At 39.0% G+C, this 17478-nt stretch overlaps 6 protein-coding genes across 6 annotated transcripts; 2 read left to right on the top strand and 4 right to left on the bottom strand.

The window, feature by feature from the left end:
* Positions 1-2673: 2673 nt before the first annotated feature.
* On the bottom strand, positions 2674-3930 carry LOC106339387. The gene is made up of 2 exons (XM_013778185.1): positions 2977-3930; positions 2674-2875 (listed from the first exon to the last, which is right to left on the bottom strand). The coding sequence occupies exons 1-2, from the start codon at positions 3624-3626 to the stop codon at positions 2806-2808; spliced, it is 720 nt and encodes a 239-aa protein (XP_013633639.1). The 5' UTR covers positions 3627-3930; the 3' UTR covers positions 2674-2805.
* Positions 3931-4906: 976 nt separating this feature from the next.
* Positions 4907-5815, top strand: LOC106338456. The gene has a single exon (XM_013777426.1). The coding sequence runs from the start codon at positions 4907-4909 to the stop codon at positions 5813-5815; it is 909 nt and encodes a 302-aa protein (XP_013632880.1).
* Positions 5816-9484: 3669 nt separating this feature from the next.
* On the top strand, positions 9485-10387 carry LOC106342239. The gene is made up of 2 exons (XM_013781108.1): positions 9485-9738; positions 9872-10387. The coding sequence occupies exons 1-2, from the start codon at positions 9521-9523 to the stop codon at positions 10059-10061; spliced, it is 408 nt and encodes a 135-aa protein (XP_013636562.1). The 5' UTR covers positions 9485-9520; the 3' UTR covers positions 10062-10387.
* Positions 10388-10392: 5 nt separating this feature from the next.
* LOC106342238 (selenocysteine Se-methyltransferase) lies at positions 10393-12577 on the bottom strand. The gene is made up of 6 exons (XM_013781107.1): positions 12260-12577; positions 11690-11746; positions 11279-11623; positions 11007-11210; positions 10842-10913; positions 10393-10742 (listed from the first exon to the last, which is right to left on the bottom strand). The coding sequence occupies exons 1-6, from the start codon at positions 12440-12442 to the stop codon at positions 10563-10565; spliced, it is 1041 nt and encodes a 346-aa protein (XP_013636561.1). The 5' UTR covers positions 12443-12577; the 3' UTR covers positions 10393-10562.
* Positions 12578-12778: 201 nt separating this feature from the next.
* On the bottom strand, positions 12779-14815 carry LOC106342237 (serine/threonine-protein kinase HT1; the record flags this gene model as incomplete). The annotated part of the gene is given in 6 exon segments (XM_013781106.1): positions 12779-13232; positions 13327-13461; positions 13554-13728; positions 13835-14046; positions 14123-14235; positions 14307-14815. Coding segments are annotated over 6 exon segments (1140 nt in total). The 3' UTR covers positions 12779-13025.
* A 775-nt stretch (positions 14816-15590) lies between these two features.
* On the bottom strand, positions 15591-17261 carry LOC106336770 (putative nuclease HARBI1). The gene is made up of 2 exons (XM_013775705.1): positions 17007-17261; positions 15591-16842 (listed from the first exon to the last, which is right to left on the bottom strand). The coding sequence occupies exons 1-2, from the start codon at positions 17131-17133 to the stop codon at positions 15809-15811; spliced, it is 1161 nt and encodes a 386-aa protein (XP_013631159.1). The 5' UTR covers positions 17134-17261; the 3' UTR covers positions 15591-15808.
* Positions 17262-17478: the final 217 nt, after the last annotated feature.

Here is a 17478-nt window from a genome sequence, read left to right as displayed (position 1 = left end):
AGTGTTTTTTTTTAACAAACAAAGCTGGACGACTTAATTTAAGTCGTCCGTTTGACCAGAAGACTCATCAGTAAGTCTTCTACATACAGATGACTTACTAGTAAGTCTTCTACGCGAACAGATCTTGAAAAAAAATTCAAATTCGTACCTTAAACTAGGTGAGATGACTTCGTTTGCACACAGGGTCTTCTCCAACCACCCAGAACCTCAAACGAAAGCAACCGTAAGTCAAAACGAAAGAAATATGGCTCTGTCAACCATAGCCCATATTTTGAATCAAAAGCTTGAGTTTTTTGGATGAATATAGAGAGAAAGTGAAAGAAATGTTGTTTTTACTTCATAACAATTGAAACAGAGAGAGTGTAAAGAGATTTACGTGCATTAAAGGGCATTAAAAGCTCCAAACAGTTCGTACAAGGTTGTTGCTTGTGATAGTAATTGATCAGTATTTTGAGACGATTTATACTATGTAAAAACAGATTTGAGTATCAACTACTAATTAATCTCATATATGTCTATTACATGCTATATGAAAATAATTTATTCTTTTGTATTTTCAGTAACTAATTTATATAATATATTAAAATTAATTAAATTATTGATTCATAGTTTATCCATGATCAAAATAATAATGTAGTGATTCAAAAAATAGTCCGATTCAATATTTGGGTCGAATTTAAAACATTGAGTCTGCATAATATCACACATGATGTATAGAGTATGGTTTTCTACTTAATTATCACACATGATATATAGAGTATGATTTTTGTTTTTATGGATTAATGCGAGAGTTATGAAAAGTATTTAAACACTAAACTGAGAATCTGAAAAACACAATACTACATTTTAAATCAATGTGACCTGTGACGATCTCCCTTTCCCATAGAGTCCAGAGAGAGAAAGTAGATCTGGTCTTGGTTCCGGTAAGCGGCCGGCGCGTCTGCGCGCGCGTACCGGAGCCGGAGCCGGGGCCTCTCGTTTCTCTGTTAAAGATGTCTGTTTTCTTGTCTCTCTTTCGTCTCTCCCCCGACTCACCTTACCTGGGCTCTGGTTTAATCCACATCCGGAGGCGCTAACTAGAAGTGTGAACCGTCATCAACGGTGGTTGGACTGCTGGAGTAAAGGCGCGGTCGTGTGGAGGGGAAAGCGTGGCGAAGTCGTCTTGTAAGGTTAAAGTTCTTCTCCGGGAAGTGGAGGCTACGAAAGCTCCGTCGTCGCCGGCTCATGTCTCCGGGAGGTGGTTGGCTTCTTCAGCATCGCCTCGTCGGTCTTGTCTCCGGGGGGTGAAGGCTTCCACAGTCTTGCGTCGCCGGCTCTAGTGGAGCTAAGTGGTGGTCTCGTTTTTGGATCGGGTATAGCTTTTGGTTTATGAGTTTTGTGGCTCGCGGCTCTCTTATGGCGGATGAGATCTCGAAGAGATCGATGAAGCTCTCCGCAGAGAGGTCAGAAAGTTGAAGAAAAGTGGTTTCGGTGGAGGCTCTCCGGTTTCGAGCTCCGGCGAAACGAGGGTTTCGGTGGCGGTGCTACGGCGGCGTCTCGGTTCGGTGACGGTCAAGTCGAGGCAAAGGCGGCGCGCTGATGATAAAATTCCAACACACGTCCCGCCTCCTTGACGCGTGGGCCAAAAGGAGACGTCCGACCCGTCTAGGGTTGAGTTGCTTGGTTCGGGCCGTAGGCCGTGTAGTATGTTGGATCCATGCCCTGCGATTTGTGGGCTTTAGTATTGTAATATATTTATGGGCTTTGGTCCAGCTCTTGTTGAGCTCAGTCTCCTTTCCTTTTAATAATAAAAAAAAAAAAAAAAAAACTTTGGCGGAAAAAAAAAATCAATGTGACCTTTCTCTCCTCACTCATAAGTCAACATTTACTCCACCATCAGTGAAACAAATAGGTACACACTATAGTTAGATATTCCAGTTCCCTATATAAAGCGACTATAACTTTACTACTACCATAAACATGAACACAAAAGTATTGACAAGCATACAATAACAAAAAATACAGACGCAACTTGAAAACACAATACAATAAAAGGTCATTCGACATAGTTTTGTGAATTGGGCCTTCTTATTCTGGAATATGTACTCTAATATTAAATGTATTGGGGGTGCACAGTCACATCCATTAGATTAGATTCATGTCTAACAAACAGATTCGTTCTGGTTTTTTCTTTTGGGTTTAAGCCATCACCTGAGAGTCTACTAGAAATGGCCCACATTGGGCCAGGGTTCTCTTAGTTACGTTCGTGGCTCCCGGGCAGGCCTGTTCAAAGATGATCAAGGCCATCAATATCTTAAAAACTTGTCGAGTCTTTAACTTTCCCGACATCTGTTGTGTTCTGCTTCGGTTTGTTTGCGTAGTAATTAAAAACCGAATCAACTGGACGCCTTGCTGCAAACCAAAACAGTGAATTTATTTTACCCTTCTTTCTTTTTGTTCTATGTTTTGTACTGTTTACGCAGAACAATATTTAACAGGATGGAACAAAAGTTCGATAGCTGGCTTGAAAACACTTCTCGATAAATAATGAGTTCAAGTGGTTGAAAAACGTTATTATTGTTGTTTTCACTTTTTTTCTAGGTCCAATAAAGACACAATTTAAAGGAAAACAAAGCAACATCGTTCCACCTTTTAAGTTGTGGTGAAGAATGTTGATTTTGTTCTAAACCATTTATTCTGCAAGATTTAAGATATTTTTAATCTTATCCAAGTCACTCTCATAACAACAAAAGTAAAACTTTTGTGACAAAATGATAGAAGGGAACAAAAAAAGAAAAAGAGAAGTGGAGAAAAGGGTGGGAGGTGCTAGGTCTCAATTTGATCAAGAAGCATCTCCTGGTACCTGCACTCACTGCTGCAAAACCCTTTCTCTCCTCTGCAAAAAAAAAAAAAAAACATATCTTAAACTTTAGTTTTGGAAGGAACTGGATTTGATTAAAGAGAAGGAATGTATGTTATATAGACTTATGGACCGACCTGTATATATAGATGTCCTGTTTTTGGTCAAGTTTCTTTTTGCAGGTGTAGCAGTTGCTTAGAAAATCAGTGTTCGTTTTCTTGGTCTCCTGTGGCAACGGAAGAGAGCAAGGAGGAGTCGCCTCCTCCACGAAAACAGAGTTGTCGAAGATATGTGTGATGGTTGGGTTTGGACCGTGGGATATGACGCACGTGTAGTCTTCCGTCTGATCAATCTCGCTCACGGTTAAGACTTTTGTTTGGAGACAAGGGCTGAGCTGTCCAGGAGGATGCCTCATCTGGCTAGTAGGACCTGTTTTAGTTCCAAAATCGGCAGAAGGGATCAGGACTCTGAGCTTTGACCCGGAAAGGACCATCTTGTTGACAGGTTTGCTCGAGTGGTCTCTGTTTTGGACGAGATCGGCTAGGCCAAAGGCTTCAGGTGGGTGAAACTTTGGGGGTTTAGGGATTGCTGGCTCGAGATAGGAAGTGGGTTTAGGGTTTATGGAGGAGAAGATGGAAGGGTGGGCTTCGAGGATGGAAGTAGGGCTGACGATGGAGTCAAAAGGAGTGATCTTTGAAGCGAAAAACCTAAACTTTGGAGAGGTAAAGAAGTCAGATGGGTAATAAGTGTTAGGTGTTGGAGGAGATGAAAGTTCATCAGCAGCCATTAGAGATGCTTTGTTGCTTCTCAGTTAAAAAGACAGTCAGATCAGGTGAGAGCAAAGATCATAACTCAGTAGATTCCATGGAGAGAGTGAGGAGGGGGATCCAATTACAAAAGAAATGAGTAAAAAAGATAAGTATCTGAAATGAAAGAGATGAGAAGAATGGTACAATTATTGAACGTTCTGACTGCTTCTGTTCTTATTATTACGTGGTCTCTCAAAAAAAAAAATCGGATTAAAAGTTGCTTTCTCTCATTTTCTTTTATTCCAAAGAGAGAGAGAGAGTGAGTGAGTGAGGTGATCTCGAGAGAAGGGAGGTTGTGGTTTAAATCAAGAAAGGCTATCGTGAAATTTTTATACTACCTATATGGTTGAATGTATATTGTATTTTTTTTCGGTTTACATTAACAACGTTTTAGGTTGAAAAAGTAAAGATTTTTAAACCATACTCTCTCCGCTTCAGTTTCAGTATAGATGATGTTTTATAAGGATTATTTTGTTTCAATTTACATGAAATTTTAAGATTTTAAGGATAACTTTAACTTTATTGGAAACTGTTTAACCAATTAGATTTTACAGTCTTTTTTATAATTGGTTAACGTATTTTAAAATTATATTTTTAAAATAATTATTTTAGAAAAATGTAGTTTTTTTAATTTTTGTGCACTAAGGCAAAACATAGTATTATGAAAGAAAAGTATCATTTTTTATTTATTTATTTCATGGATTACAGTATGCATTATTAACGGCGATCCGTTTTTATTTTTGCATTGATTTTTGGGCCCCTGTATCACACAGTAGTTTTCATAATGCTATTGAGTTATTCTATTTGCCACTTTTGTCATTATTTCATTTGTCTTTCTCAAATAATAATGATTAAAATCATTTTCATTTGGTTTGATTAAATAAAGAACAAGTGACGTTAAATAAAAATACTGTAATAATTTATCAGAACGGGTCCCATAACTGCACCTGCTATGCTCAACCCAATAATTAAGATATACTTAAGCGCCACGTCTGTATGTTCATAGTTGAAACTTGAAGGGTCTTAAATCTTGATGCGTTAAGAACAAACACTTGATGCGCATCACTCGGCTAAGGTATCTTGGGAAGTGGTGACTAAGGAAAAAACTTGTGGTGGACTAGGGGTAAAGGACCTATTAACTTGGAACAAGGCGTGTTGTATAAAACTGATATGGTTGCTGTTCTTTCAAGCAGGATCAATTTGGGTGGGATGGTTCAAGGCAGAAGTTCTAAAAGGCTCCCTTTCAAATTTCTGGACTATGAGACCTTCCACATCAAACTCATGGCTTGTTAATAAGCTTTTCAAGCTTAGAGATGAAGTCTATACCTGGATAAGGATGCAAGTAGGCAATGGAGAATCATGTCGCTTCTGGTCAGATAATTGGTCCCCCTTTGGGAAACTTTCACAGTTTCTGCTCTCAGACCAAACTTCAGGTATGGGTATAAGCTTGAAAACAACTATAGCGGACCTTTTCGTTGATGGAAACTGGAGACTTCCTCCTCCGCGCTCTGAAAGTATGCTTCAACTCCACATATTCTTCACAACATTAGGTCTGACTGAGACGGAGGATCGCTATGAGTGGATAGTGAATGATAAACCGTCATCAAGATACAGTACAAGCGAGATATATCGAAAGCTGAGGGACAGGGAAGAGACGGTACCGTGGGCATCAATTGTTTGGATTGGTAGAGGAATTCCACGCCACAACTTCCTAACTTGGTTGTTTGTACTGAATAGATGCCCAACTAGGGACCGTCTTATAGGCTGGGGACTTCAAACGGATGGGGCTTGTCTTCTCTGTAATCAGGCTGCTGAATCAAGGGACCATTTATTCTATCTGTGTCCGTATAGTTGGGGAATTTGGGTGGAGATTTCCAGAAGATGTCACCTGCAACCGCTGAGGAATTGGGATCAAACTTTGCTTTCCATGCAGACACTACAAGGGAACAAAACGGCAAAGAAACTGACATTGTTATGTTGGCAATCGACGATATACTGGGTATGGCAGGAGAGGAACAAAAGGTTACACAACAATCAATACCGTTCACAGGATGCGGTCATCAAACTGATCACACATCAGATCACCGATCGCATCAGCGGTTACAGGTTTGATTCTCCGATCATCTCCTCTCGCTATATGCAGCTTTGGCTTTTGACGGCATCGTAATTGAGATTAGCGAACTTGGAAGTCGATTCAGTTACTTGGGCTATTTGGGCCAAATCTGATCTTTTAAATTATGGGTTTAATGATGAGTTATTAACTAAGGTGGGTCTATATCCATGAATATATGCATGTGCTTGTAAAACATTTGCTTTCTTTTATATATAAATATGCAAGCTTTTGTCAAAAAAAAGAACAAACATAAACCATTATATGACATATTATATATTAATACTAATAATACAAACCATTATAGGACGAGTTAGTATATTAATACTAATAATCACTTGCATGATCGCAACTATAAATGGTTGATGGTAAATGGAAGATGCAACTACTTTTCTTGTTGTTGATATTGTGTTAGCTCCTCTACCTCATTACAGTGCCGTCTTGAAAACATTAATCACCTTAGGCCAAATATAAAATAAAAACCCTTTTGTAAAATTTTTCCAAATTTTTATTTATTGCATTTCCATAAATTAAAGCAAAAAGTATGGTATTCAAAGAAATTTTTTTTAAAAAATAGGGTTTTGTGTATAAATTAGACTTTGTTAATGAAAAAATTAAGAATACTGTAGAATAATTTTTTGTTCTTATTATATTTAAATTAGGTTTAGTTAATCATGGACTTTTGTATTATAATTTCACCAAACTAATTGATATTTAACAAACAAAACTAAAATTTTTTAATTAGTAAAATAAGATTAAACTTTTTTTTGGACCTATGGAGCCATAGCAATTGCCTATACTGATATGAGTCAGAGCCGACACTGCCTCATTAATAATACTAAATATAGTGTTCTTGTCTACCATTTACCAATGTTTAATCAACACCAAAGAAAATAGAATTTGTTTTATAAAAAAGTAAATTATTGCGATTAATAATCATTCATTATCAACTTATCACTATCTTCTGGAATGTGGACAGGGAGATGCGAAATACAATCACAGCTAGAAGAGGGAGGAAGCAGTTTCTCCGTCTAATGGCCAAGTGGATGCGCTGATCTTGAAAACTTTTGGCACATCCTTTTCTGTTATTACCTTGTTTTTTCTCTTTTTTGTCAAGGTGTAACAAATTATAGATCTTCTTTTGTAAAATCTAAACTTTCATTCTAATGATATTTACCTTTTAACAAAAAAAAAAAAAACTTATTGATATGATAGGCTCTGGGGCTAACAAACGAGGGATCCACTTGAAAAGATAGGAGTGCATGGACCCTATTCAATGATCGCGTTTTCGACGTCATAATAACATTGGGCTTTTATTTACTCGACGCAACCTTTGTTTTAGTATTTCACAAGAAAAGAGAAACAAATGTGTGCGTGATTTCGGGCTGCATTACTTACTAACTCCTCGTCGTTTCTATTGTTGACCGGTGAGTATTAAGTTATGACTTCGGTTAAGTCCATGTTTAAAACCCATAATATTATTAATTGATTTGTTAAGCCCGACACTGAAACAGAGTGAACACAACATGTATAAGCCCAATATGATTAGTTAATCAATTGGTAATATCATCGAAATAGATACGATTAGGGTGGGCCACTAAACCAAATCCAAATATCCGAATCAAATCCTCTCGATAAAAATAATCCGAACCGAACTGAATCCGATATGACTTGTCTTGTTCTATTGTTATTTAAATTATGAGTTTAAACCGAACTGATCCAAATGAATATTTGAAAAATCTACAAAAAAAAGAATATTCTAAAAATCTGACATGTAAAAATTGGAAATGTTCAAAATTCTAAAAGATACTTTTACCAAACATGAACCCATTCCAAATAAGTAAGCAAAACATTCTGAAAATCAAGAATCCATAAATAAATATCTATTACATGAATAATTCACTCAATGATTTTTACGAGAAAGATTACATAGACAATCAACCAGCATGTTTAATAAATCGTTCTCTCCGAGACTTGAAACCTGTATTTCCTATAATCTACAAGAAATTGCACAGTCTGGGATTCGAACTCCAGATCTGGGTGTAGAAACCTTTAAACCTTAACCATTAGGCTACGTGCTTGCACGGTTCACTTGATGATTAGTATGATATATTTTGGTATTTAGGCCCATTACAAAGACAAAGTTACGGAGCATCGCCTTTCCTAACGAGCTGGCTTCCAAGACGAGAAACAAAAAGGAGAAAGAGATAGAGGTGAACGAGATGGAGAGTTGCTTGATATCAGCTATGATACCAAAGATCTCTGTATCCATGAGCTCACTATTGATAGCTCTGATGAGCTTTTGGTTATTTAAGAAAACCCTTAGATTCACGATGTCGGTCATACCAAAAAAATACCCATACCAAACATGAACCGATTCCAAATAAGTAACAAGAATATTATTATTTTAATAGAATACATCAAATAAGTATTTATTACATGATAATTTACTCAATGCTTAATTTGGTTCAAGGAGTCTTAATTGAATTTATTTATGGTGTTGACACAAAAATAAATAAATATATTTTGGTATTTGGTGTTCTTCCTTCTTCTATATAGCCGAGTTTCTCAGGACGATGTATTTTTGCTTTGCATTTATCAAATATGATGAGTGTTGCACATATTTTCAGAGTTTTGTTCTTTAATATTATTTTTATCCTCTAATTTCACTTGTTAAAAATTACAATAAAACCAAAAAGAATTGTGACAAAAGCTTTTCTCATTTCAAATTTTTTTTTGGTCTTTGTTTTACTGGATCTTTATTTGGTTTTTGTTTCAACTAAGTACAAATAATATTTGGAACCGAAACCTGAAATTATATTGGGTTCAACCGGGTTTTGGAAATGTTATTAAATCCAAACCATTTTTTATAATATCCAAAACGAAACTGAAATTCATAAACCAAAAATTCTGAAATTCGATTGAGCCCAAACCGAAATCCAATTGGTCTTCTGAATGCCCGCCCATCCTTAGATTCAATGAATCAAAATTATTTTCTTTTTAAAATGGAAACAAATAATGTCTCGTTAGAATTTAAAATATGAAATTGGTAATAATTTTGATTAATCTTTTTTTTTGTTTCTATATATTTTAGATATCTTAGCTAAATAGAAAAAAAAAGATTCTAGTAAATCATTACGTATGGAATAACTCATGTATTTAATTTGAAAATGATAAAATCCAATAACATAAACAAATGGTCCAATTGATAATGGCCGTAGATTTAAAATTTTTGATGTAGAAAAAAATCTGTAGACTTTTTGCTGTGACTTTAAATTTTATTGCTGTGGAATTTTATGGAAAGCACTAGGAAATTACTTTGAATATTTGGTTATACAGAGCACTTGTACAGCTGTAAGTTATTTCAAGAGCCGTGGATTCAAAAAAAAATTTAAAACTTGATTGCTCTGAATTTGATGTTTTAAAAATAAATAGGCAGTAAACAGCAACTACAGCAACTAACTATCACCATAGACAGTAAATGTAAAAAATCCGTAGATGTCAGAAAAAAAGAGAGTCAAAAATTTATTAGTTGTCATCAAGATTCCAAGAATAATAATTCCATATTTGAAAAGACTAAAAAGTAAAAAATCTTACACAAAATATTCATAGCTACTTGTCATATATACCTAGAGAATCTTTGGTAGTGATCCCACACAAAACCTGTATATATAAATACTTACAAATATGTGAGAGAGAATATATATAAAGAAAACCCTAGTTTCACTTGGAAAAATCTGAGATCCCTAAAAACATTACGGTATGACGACAGATATGGTGATTACAAGTAAGCGACCCCGGGCTCCAAGCTTTGCCGATAAGCATCCTGATTACGCGGAGGAGACTCGCGCTGCCACCACCATTGGTGCCGATTGGTTCCAGGAGAAAGGGAAGGATGAAGGTAAGCTCAAAACGTTTCTTGAGCAATGCGGTTTCTGCAAGAAGAAGCTACGTCACGACGAGGCCGTTTTCATGTACGGGTAAGTAGTTAGTGAATGTGGCGTTTTAACATCATACAGTAAGTGTTATTCTTCTTCCAAATTATTTTTTAAGTAAGTTTATCTACAAGTATTATTAATTAGTGAGTGTGTGTGTGTGTTTGCAAAAGCGCAGCTACTTTGGGGCATTCTGTTCAAAAGCGTGTAGAGCAAAACAGATGGCATGCGATGTCTTTATTGAAAAATCACAAGACATTGTAAAAGCAAAGAAGGGAAGAACATGTACTTCGGGAATCAAACCAAAAGAAGATGAACCATTAGGCAATCGAGAGATGATCTCATCACCACCGCGATTTTATATATGATTGGTGATGATGTGATTAAGGGTTAGTGTATATATACTTGTGTAAAAAGCCATTAGTTTGTCGCCAAGCGAAATGGCTTTACCATCCATCAAGTTGACATCGGCAATTACTATTTGTTTTGTCGATCAACAGGAGGGGGTTTAGTAGTGTATTTGCCAGTCTATAATTTTCCTTTTATTTACTTTAGTAATCAATAAGTGTTTTTGTCTTTGTCATTGTGTTGTATTCATGTGGGATATATAAGTCAAAGACTCATATTCAGAGCCTGTAAACAAGACAGAAAAGAATAAAAAGTTAGAAAGAGCCTCGCAAACAAATGTTCATCATTCCCGAGTCTACCCAAAACTTTTGATAGCATTGATTGATATTAAAAGTGAAAAGCTCGTCTTTGTTTTCTTGGCAAAGGAAGGAAAAAACAAAACACATTCATATGTTTGGTACAACAAAATCTAATTGAGCAAAAAGTTGAGAGAGAACGTGAGTGAAGGTGGAGGAGGAAATCTAATGGTGCGAGGAAGAAGAAGAGGAAGAGAAGAGAGATCTGCGGGAGACAAGACGCTTGTGAATGGCTCTGATGGTGGTTGGTGTTGTGCGGCAGCAGCCTCCAAGCAATGACACTCCTGCATCCATCCATTTCTCTACATACGACACAAAGTCTTCATTCCCAACTCCTGTGTTTTCCTGCACACCACAATTATTAATTATCAATTATTAATTATGTGTGTCTGCAGCTCTCAATAACTTAACTTGTTTTTTTCAAAGTAGAAATATGAGTCTTACCACCCACTCCTTCCGTTCAGGATCATATCTTTCACCGCTGTTTGGATACACTAGTATTGGCTTGCTCGTCACCTTTTTACACAATGCAAAACCTTTTTAATTAGTCTCCCAACACACTGACCAAAAAAGAAAAGATTACCCAATGTGTTATCCAAAGCCAAGCACCTTTGCAATCTCCAAAACAAGGCCCTCTATGAATCTTGGAGGGGTACAGTTGATCCCAACCGCCACCACTTTCTCACAAGCTTCGGCTATGGCGATACACTCCTTGATTGAATCCCCGCTAACCACGTTCACCCCATCCTTGGAGTTAAACGAAAACCACCCTGGAATCTTCGCCACCCCTTCATCCAACAGCTCAGCAAACGCCTATTAAGATAAACCCTAAACCTTTAACACTACCAGAAAGAAGCTAAGTCATTTATCAGAGCAGGTACCTGAGCCTCAAGCTTGTTTGGAATGGTCTCAAATGCTATTATATCGGCACCAGACTCGGCCAGAACTTGGACCCGTCTCCGGTGGAAATCCTTGAGTGTTTCCAGCGTTATCAAATCACCATAGATTCCACTGTATTCAGATCCATCAGCCAAGAAAGCACCGTAGCTACCAACAGAAGCTGCAACTAGTATAGGCCGCTTCTTCAGAATCTTTTTATCATCATCATCTTTGCATTTGTCATAGTAGGTGCTGCGAGCTTCACATGCTATTTCAACGCTCTTTCTAAGCAATGATTCGCTTTTCTCTATTGGATAGCCTTTTGCTTCAAACCCCTGAATCGTGGCCTGTTCAACAAATTCAATCCACGTTTTAGTGCCCCCCATAATCAAAAGGAAAAAGAAAGAAAGAACCTGGTAAGAAGCGCTGGAGATGATATCAGCACCAGCTTCAAGGTAATCCAGATGCACCTGCTCCATCAGTAGCTATTATTAATCCCATACATAATATATGAGAGTAGAGAGCAATCCATAAGACTATATTTTAGTATATCAATAAATAAATAAAAAGAGAGCTCCGGGATACTTCCACTAAAAAGTAGACACAAGAAAAGAAACCTTTCCAAGACAACAAAAAAAAAGGAGAAAGATGAACACTAAGCAACTACCACACACATAAAAAGGGTTTAGGATTCAGAAGGTTGACAGCTTTAAATATTTTTATCAATGCCAGTGGAGTCAGTAGTCTTGTTAATACCTAAAATAAGGGATGCTCTCTACCTTCATCCACATAGTTTTACACCTTTGGCGGTTCCTCAACTATTCCAACAAAATGCAATTTTAAAATCTAAATCTAAATCTAGGGTTTTATTCAATTCAAATACAGACACGATATAATAAGCAACAAAACCTTGTCTAGCAAAACGTTTCGATTCAGAGAGAAAAAAAAAAAAAAAGAGAGAGAGAGAGAGTGGTTTTATTTACGGTGTGAATGAGGTGAGGAGAGGTGAGCAAGCATTTGGCGCTCCAGAGAGGATCGTTGAGATCCGCTCCATGTCTCTCCAACTCCGTTGCTAGCCCTCCGTCTATTATCGCATACCCTCCTGTCTCCTTCAACAACTCTTTCATCGAGTAAAACGTCTCCGCCTTCGTGTTTCCCGTCACCATCCCAACAACCTCCCGACTGTAACGTCGTGTGCAAAAGTGTGACCAAAACAATCCAAAAAATATGAACTACCTCCTCTCCCCTTCCTCTCAGCCGACACCTACTTAACCCATACATGTGTTGTGTTTTTACAAGCTCTCGCAATATTGTGGATTTACACCTTTATCTTTTACACTTGTAACAAAACCACCCCGAATTGTTTTTAACTTTTCAACCACACCCTCCAGGAGAAGTAGCATTCTCCTTCACTCTTTACTTGGCTACTTCCATTACCGTTTACATATATCAAACTTGTACGAATCAACATTTTTTTTTGTATTATTATCAGACCTTCAAAGAGTAAGATAAGAGATGATCCCCCATCCCTCATAAAATAACAAGAAAAAAGAAACAGAGCTTTATCATCAGTTTTTTATACACAACAGGACTCTGTGTAGTAGTATAAATACATATAGAGAGAGATTCTTATGACAAAGACCACCCACACCAATCTAACTCCAATGTCTCAACCAAAACAAAAATTCAAAAAAAAATCACGCAGCTCTCGAGCATATCAGCCAAAGGAGAGAGAGAGAGAGAGAGAGATCAGGGGCCACGAGGTTTGAAGAAACAGAGGCACCCCTGAAACTTGTCTGGTGGTATCATTCCCCCGCCTTTGCTTGTGTCTACTGCCTCTAGTAGCTTCACTACCTCCTCCATCTCCGGACGCCTGTCTGGATTCGGGTCCCAGCATCTCTTCATGATGTTTGCCACCGACTGTGGGCAGCATTTGGGAATCTCTGGTCTCAGATTCTATGATCAACCAAGTAACAGAGAGGATGAGATTTTCTGATTAAAAACCTTTTTTTTTTTAGGAATAGGAGAGATTGTAAAAAGAGAGAGAGACCCTATGAACAACGGCATGAGAGATCTCAGCAAAACTAGTGTCAGCGTAGGGCATGTCGCAGCAGTATATTTCCCAGAGGCATACACCAAAACTATACACATCGCATTTCCTGTTGTAAGCCTTTCCTTCAAGAACCTATCCACCACCCCACCCCAAAAACTTAAACCCTTTTTACGATATTTATTTTCACAATTACGAAACACAAAAGGATGTAATATTACAAATACCTCAGGTCCCATGTATCCAAGAGTTCCAGTTTCACCCGTCATGTCTTGAGGGTTCTGAGCCTCGACTCTAGCGACTCCGAAATCAGCAATCTTGAGCGTCTTGTTAGTTTCCAACAACATGTTCTCTGACTTCACGTCCCGATGCACAATCGCCTTGGAGTGGAGGTAACTCAGCCTAAGACAGGAAAAAGACAAAAAAAAAAAAGGTAGGAGTCTTGTCAAATAGAAGGATGCAATCAGGCATTTTTAAGATAAAAAAGGCAGAGAGAGTGGTTAGTTACCCTCTAGCGAGATCCAAAGCGAGTTGAATGACATCCTTGATTGGGAGTTTGCTCCTATATTTCTTGATGAGGAACTTTTTGAGGGTGCCTCCAGCAACATACTCAACGACAACACAACAGGCTTTTGCAGGATGTGCTCCGTTGCCATGTCCACCAGAATCACTACCAGAAGGGATCTTCAGATCAGAGGTTCCCATGGATGCTCCTATGAACTGCAAGGGAAATAAATATCAAACAGCTTCTTCCTCATCTACGACTACTAGTGAAAAGTAAAAGAGTAGCAGCAACCTTGGTAACGTTGGGATGATCGAGCTTCTGCCAGACGGCGACCTCTTGCTCGAAGGAAATGCGCAGATCGTCTGCTGTTGAGAGACCATCTTCTCCCCAATCTAACACCTTCACTGCAAAATTGTCACACACGAAATGAAATCGTATCAACCCTATCACAAAGATTAAAAAGAAAAGAACGGACCAGCGACTTGTTGACCGGCGTAGACACCGCGGTAGACAGTGCCGTAAGTGCCGCGAGCGAGGACGTGGTTCATATCGAGTTTGGAGAGGTCGATCTCCCATTCCTGCATCGGAGTCTTCCTGGCGGCACTACTTGTAGCGGAGGAGCTTTGACCCATATGCAAATCCCATTTACTGAAATCAACAGTATCTGCCCTCAAGTATTGACCTCCTCCTACTGCTCCAGCGCTCCTGCTCCCGACTCCGCCTAATTTGGAGTCGGATCCGATTTCCACCGCCTCTCCGCCTCCGGACGCCATTGATTTCTCTCTGGCGACTAGGAATTGAAGAAGACCACCAGATGATCAATCGAAAAGGGAGGGAGGCAGTTGTGGAGCAAGGCTATGGTTTTGGAATTCACGAGTTATATATGTTATGTGGTGGAGAGGCACAACACAAGTTCCAAGGGACAAGAAGCCATTAGACTTGAGAAATAATAATAAGAAGAAGAAGAAGAAATAGATCGATTGTGATCTCCACACACAAAGAAGAAGAAGAAGACAAACTCTCAACAATTTGACCAAATCATTTGTGTCTCTCTCTCTTTACTGTTTCACCGCCCAAGTCTCTCTCTCTCTGGTTCTAGAAAATTGATTATTCCTTTTCCCTCTCTCTCCCGCCTATTATTATATTATTTTTTAGATAAAACTTTAAAACAGACAGATATACTTACGTGTCTTTCTTTGTTCTCATCCTCCTTTTTCTTTGGACACAGTCTGCCTCCCTCGAGTTTCAACTCTGAGAAACTTTCCTTTTATTAGTAACACACGAACATGTACACTACTATGTTTTCTCCTCCCTTCCAAACCTAATTTTGACTTTTCATCAAATAGACAGGCGCAGCAGTGAACCACCGTCCATCGATTCCTACAACTTGAAGCATCACACGCCTCTTTCTGCTCCTTATGATCATATGACCTCCATTTATTTAATTTTTGTTCTTTCTACTTTCATCTCACACCCAAATGTAATACGAGTCATTTTCTGGTGAATTTAACATCCCCACTTGTAAATAAATATCTTCCACAGAGAGAAACGAACAACGTTTTTGTTTTTTTTTTAACGCTAACCCACCAAAAGGTCCACTCTTTCAACAACAGCACCATCTCACGCCTCTCTTTGATATTACGTAACTTAAGTTTCTTTTAATTATATATATATATATACTATAGTTTTTTTCAATCATGTGAATATGTTTTGGAATCTTCGTCCGTCGTCGTTATTTGTGAGCACAAAGCACCAAAACCGATCCACCAGAGCATATGCCTTTTCTATTATTTTTGAATCACCTTATTAATGGAACCCAACAACACATTTGCAAAATAAACACTTCTGTTTTGATAATTTATCAAATACTAAGGACCCCCCCGCCTAGGTATTTTCATGGGCTATAGCTGATGCTGCATTGTCAGTGGACTTGGGTAGGATAGGCTTTGAGAAGCTATAAAGCTCTCAACCACTTCTTCACCTCTGTAAATACTCAGTCAGATATCCTCTGAGCTCATTACCAAGCGGCTCACTCTGCTTGCAGTACTGCTCTGAATATCCCACGTCGTGATGACCGGATAAAGGAACATCTTCTTCCAGATAATCCCCACAATCGATGATGATGTTATGCAGTAGACAGCACACCAGTATTATACTTGGCAGCTTCCTCCTGTCTGGTCTCCACATAACCTTGCTGAGAATCCTCCAGCTTCCTTTCAGCTGTGCAAAGGCCGTAGCAGCAACTGACCTCACCTTCTCGTGCCTGTCGTTGAAAGCCAGCATGGGATGAGAGGGATCATGGCGGGTGTCGTGAGGAGTAATAAGCCAAGGAAGAAGAGGGTAGCTGAACCCTCCAACCACATACTCTCTTATCTCAGCTCCTCGGAACAACGTTTTGGCATTCCCGTCTAAAATCTGAGCAGACTCACAGAGTTTGAAGAAGCCTGAAAAGTTAAGGAGCTTGGAGACGGTCATGCCGCCAGGCCAGCCGGTGACCATGTTGAGGAACCTCATCTCGTGATCAAAGACACCTTGCAAGAACATGCTGTAGTTCTTCTCCTGGTCGCACCAGTCATCAGAGGCTTGCACGGCAGGGAGAGTCATGATGATGTGGGTTGTGTCTATGGCACCGCAGCAGTTGGGGAGACCGTACACGCCCTCGAACTTGGACTTGATCTCTTCAATTCTGTCGGAATCAGGCCATCTAAGATGATGCTTGGCGCGTTCCTCGAGGGCCTCGATGAATCTCCAGGTGACCTGAGAGACAGTGGACTGGCCAACGCCAAAGGCGGCACCGACGGAGACCTGAGAATCACCAGAAGCCAACCTTCGGAGAGCAATGGCGACTTGTTTCTCGACGCTGAGAAGCCTGCCTTCGATGTTGATGAGACCAGAGGGAGGCCTGGAGATAAGATCCTCCCTGACGAGGGAACAGATGTAGCTGAAGGTAGTCTTGGAAGCCCTAAAGAAGTACTTGAACGCATCATCTTCGTCCAAGGGCACCGTAACACCTGCCAATTGCAAAACAACCAACCCATACTTTGGTTCTTGCCAATCGTTCATCAGACTTAACTGCCTACTCTTACTCTATCGATTGAACACTGACTCGTGTTAAACAAAGCATATACATAGTTGAATTGTAAAACTCGAGAAGAAGGGCAAATGAAAATGGAACCTGAGAGAGACGAGTTTCGGAGGAAGAAAGTATCCCACCAGTCGCAGTCGATAGCCTCCGGATCTAGAGGAGGAGCACCGTTCTTGGCCTTTTCACCCTTCCTCTTCTTCACCGGAGGAGCCATCATCAAGCTGAAAACGGTTGCGTTCAAGGACTTTATTGCACTGTAATGGATGGAGGCGAAGAATGGGCTTCAGTCAGGTGTGGTTTTATTGCATATAGGCCCAGACCCAGACTGTTCCGTTCCACAGTGAAACACCAGCTCACAGAATTAGAATACCACTGGCCCCAGCTCGACTCGTGCACCTCATCTTTAAAGCACAAAACTAGTAGTATTAAATGGGATTATTAACTTTCAAAAAAGCATTCATTATAGAGGAGACACTTCTTTAAGAGTAGAATAATACTACCTTCTTTTGGTAATGTGTCTGCTAATTTGCTTTAAAAATATACTATAATAGTCATTTAATTG

Source organism: Brassica oleracea, chromosome C4 (genome assembly GCF_000695525.1).
Source record: "Brassica oleracea var. oleracea cultivar TO1000 chromosome C4, BOL, whole genome shotgun sequence".
Lineage (NCBI taxonomy): Eukaryota > Viridiplantae > Streptophyta > Magnoliopsida > Brassicales > Brassicaceae > Brassica > Brassica oleracea.
Note: the sequence above shows the minus strand (reverse complement) of the source record. Positions and strands in the feature narration are given on the sequence as shown.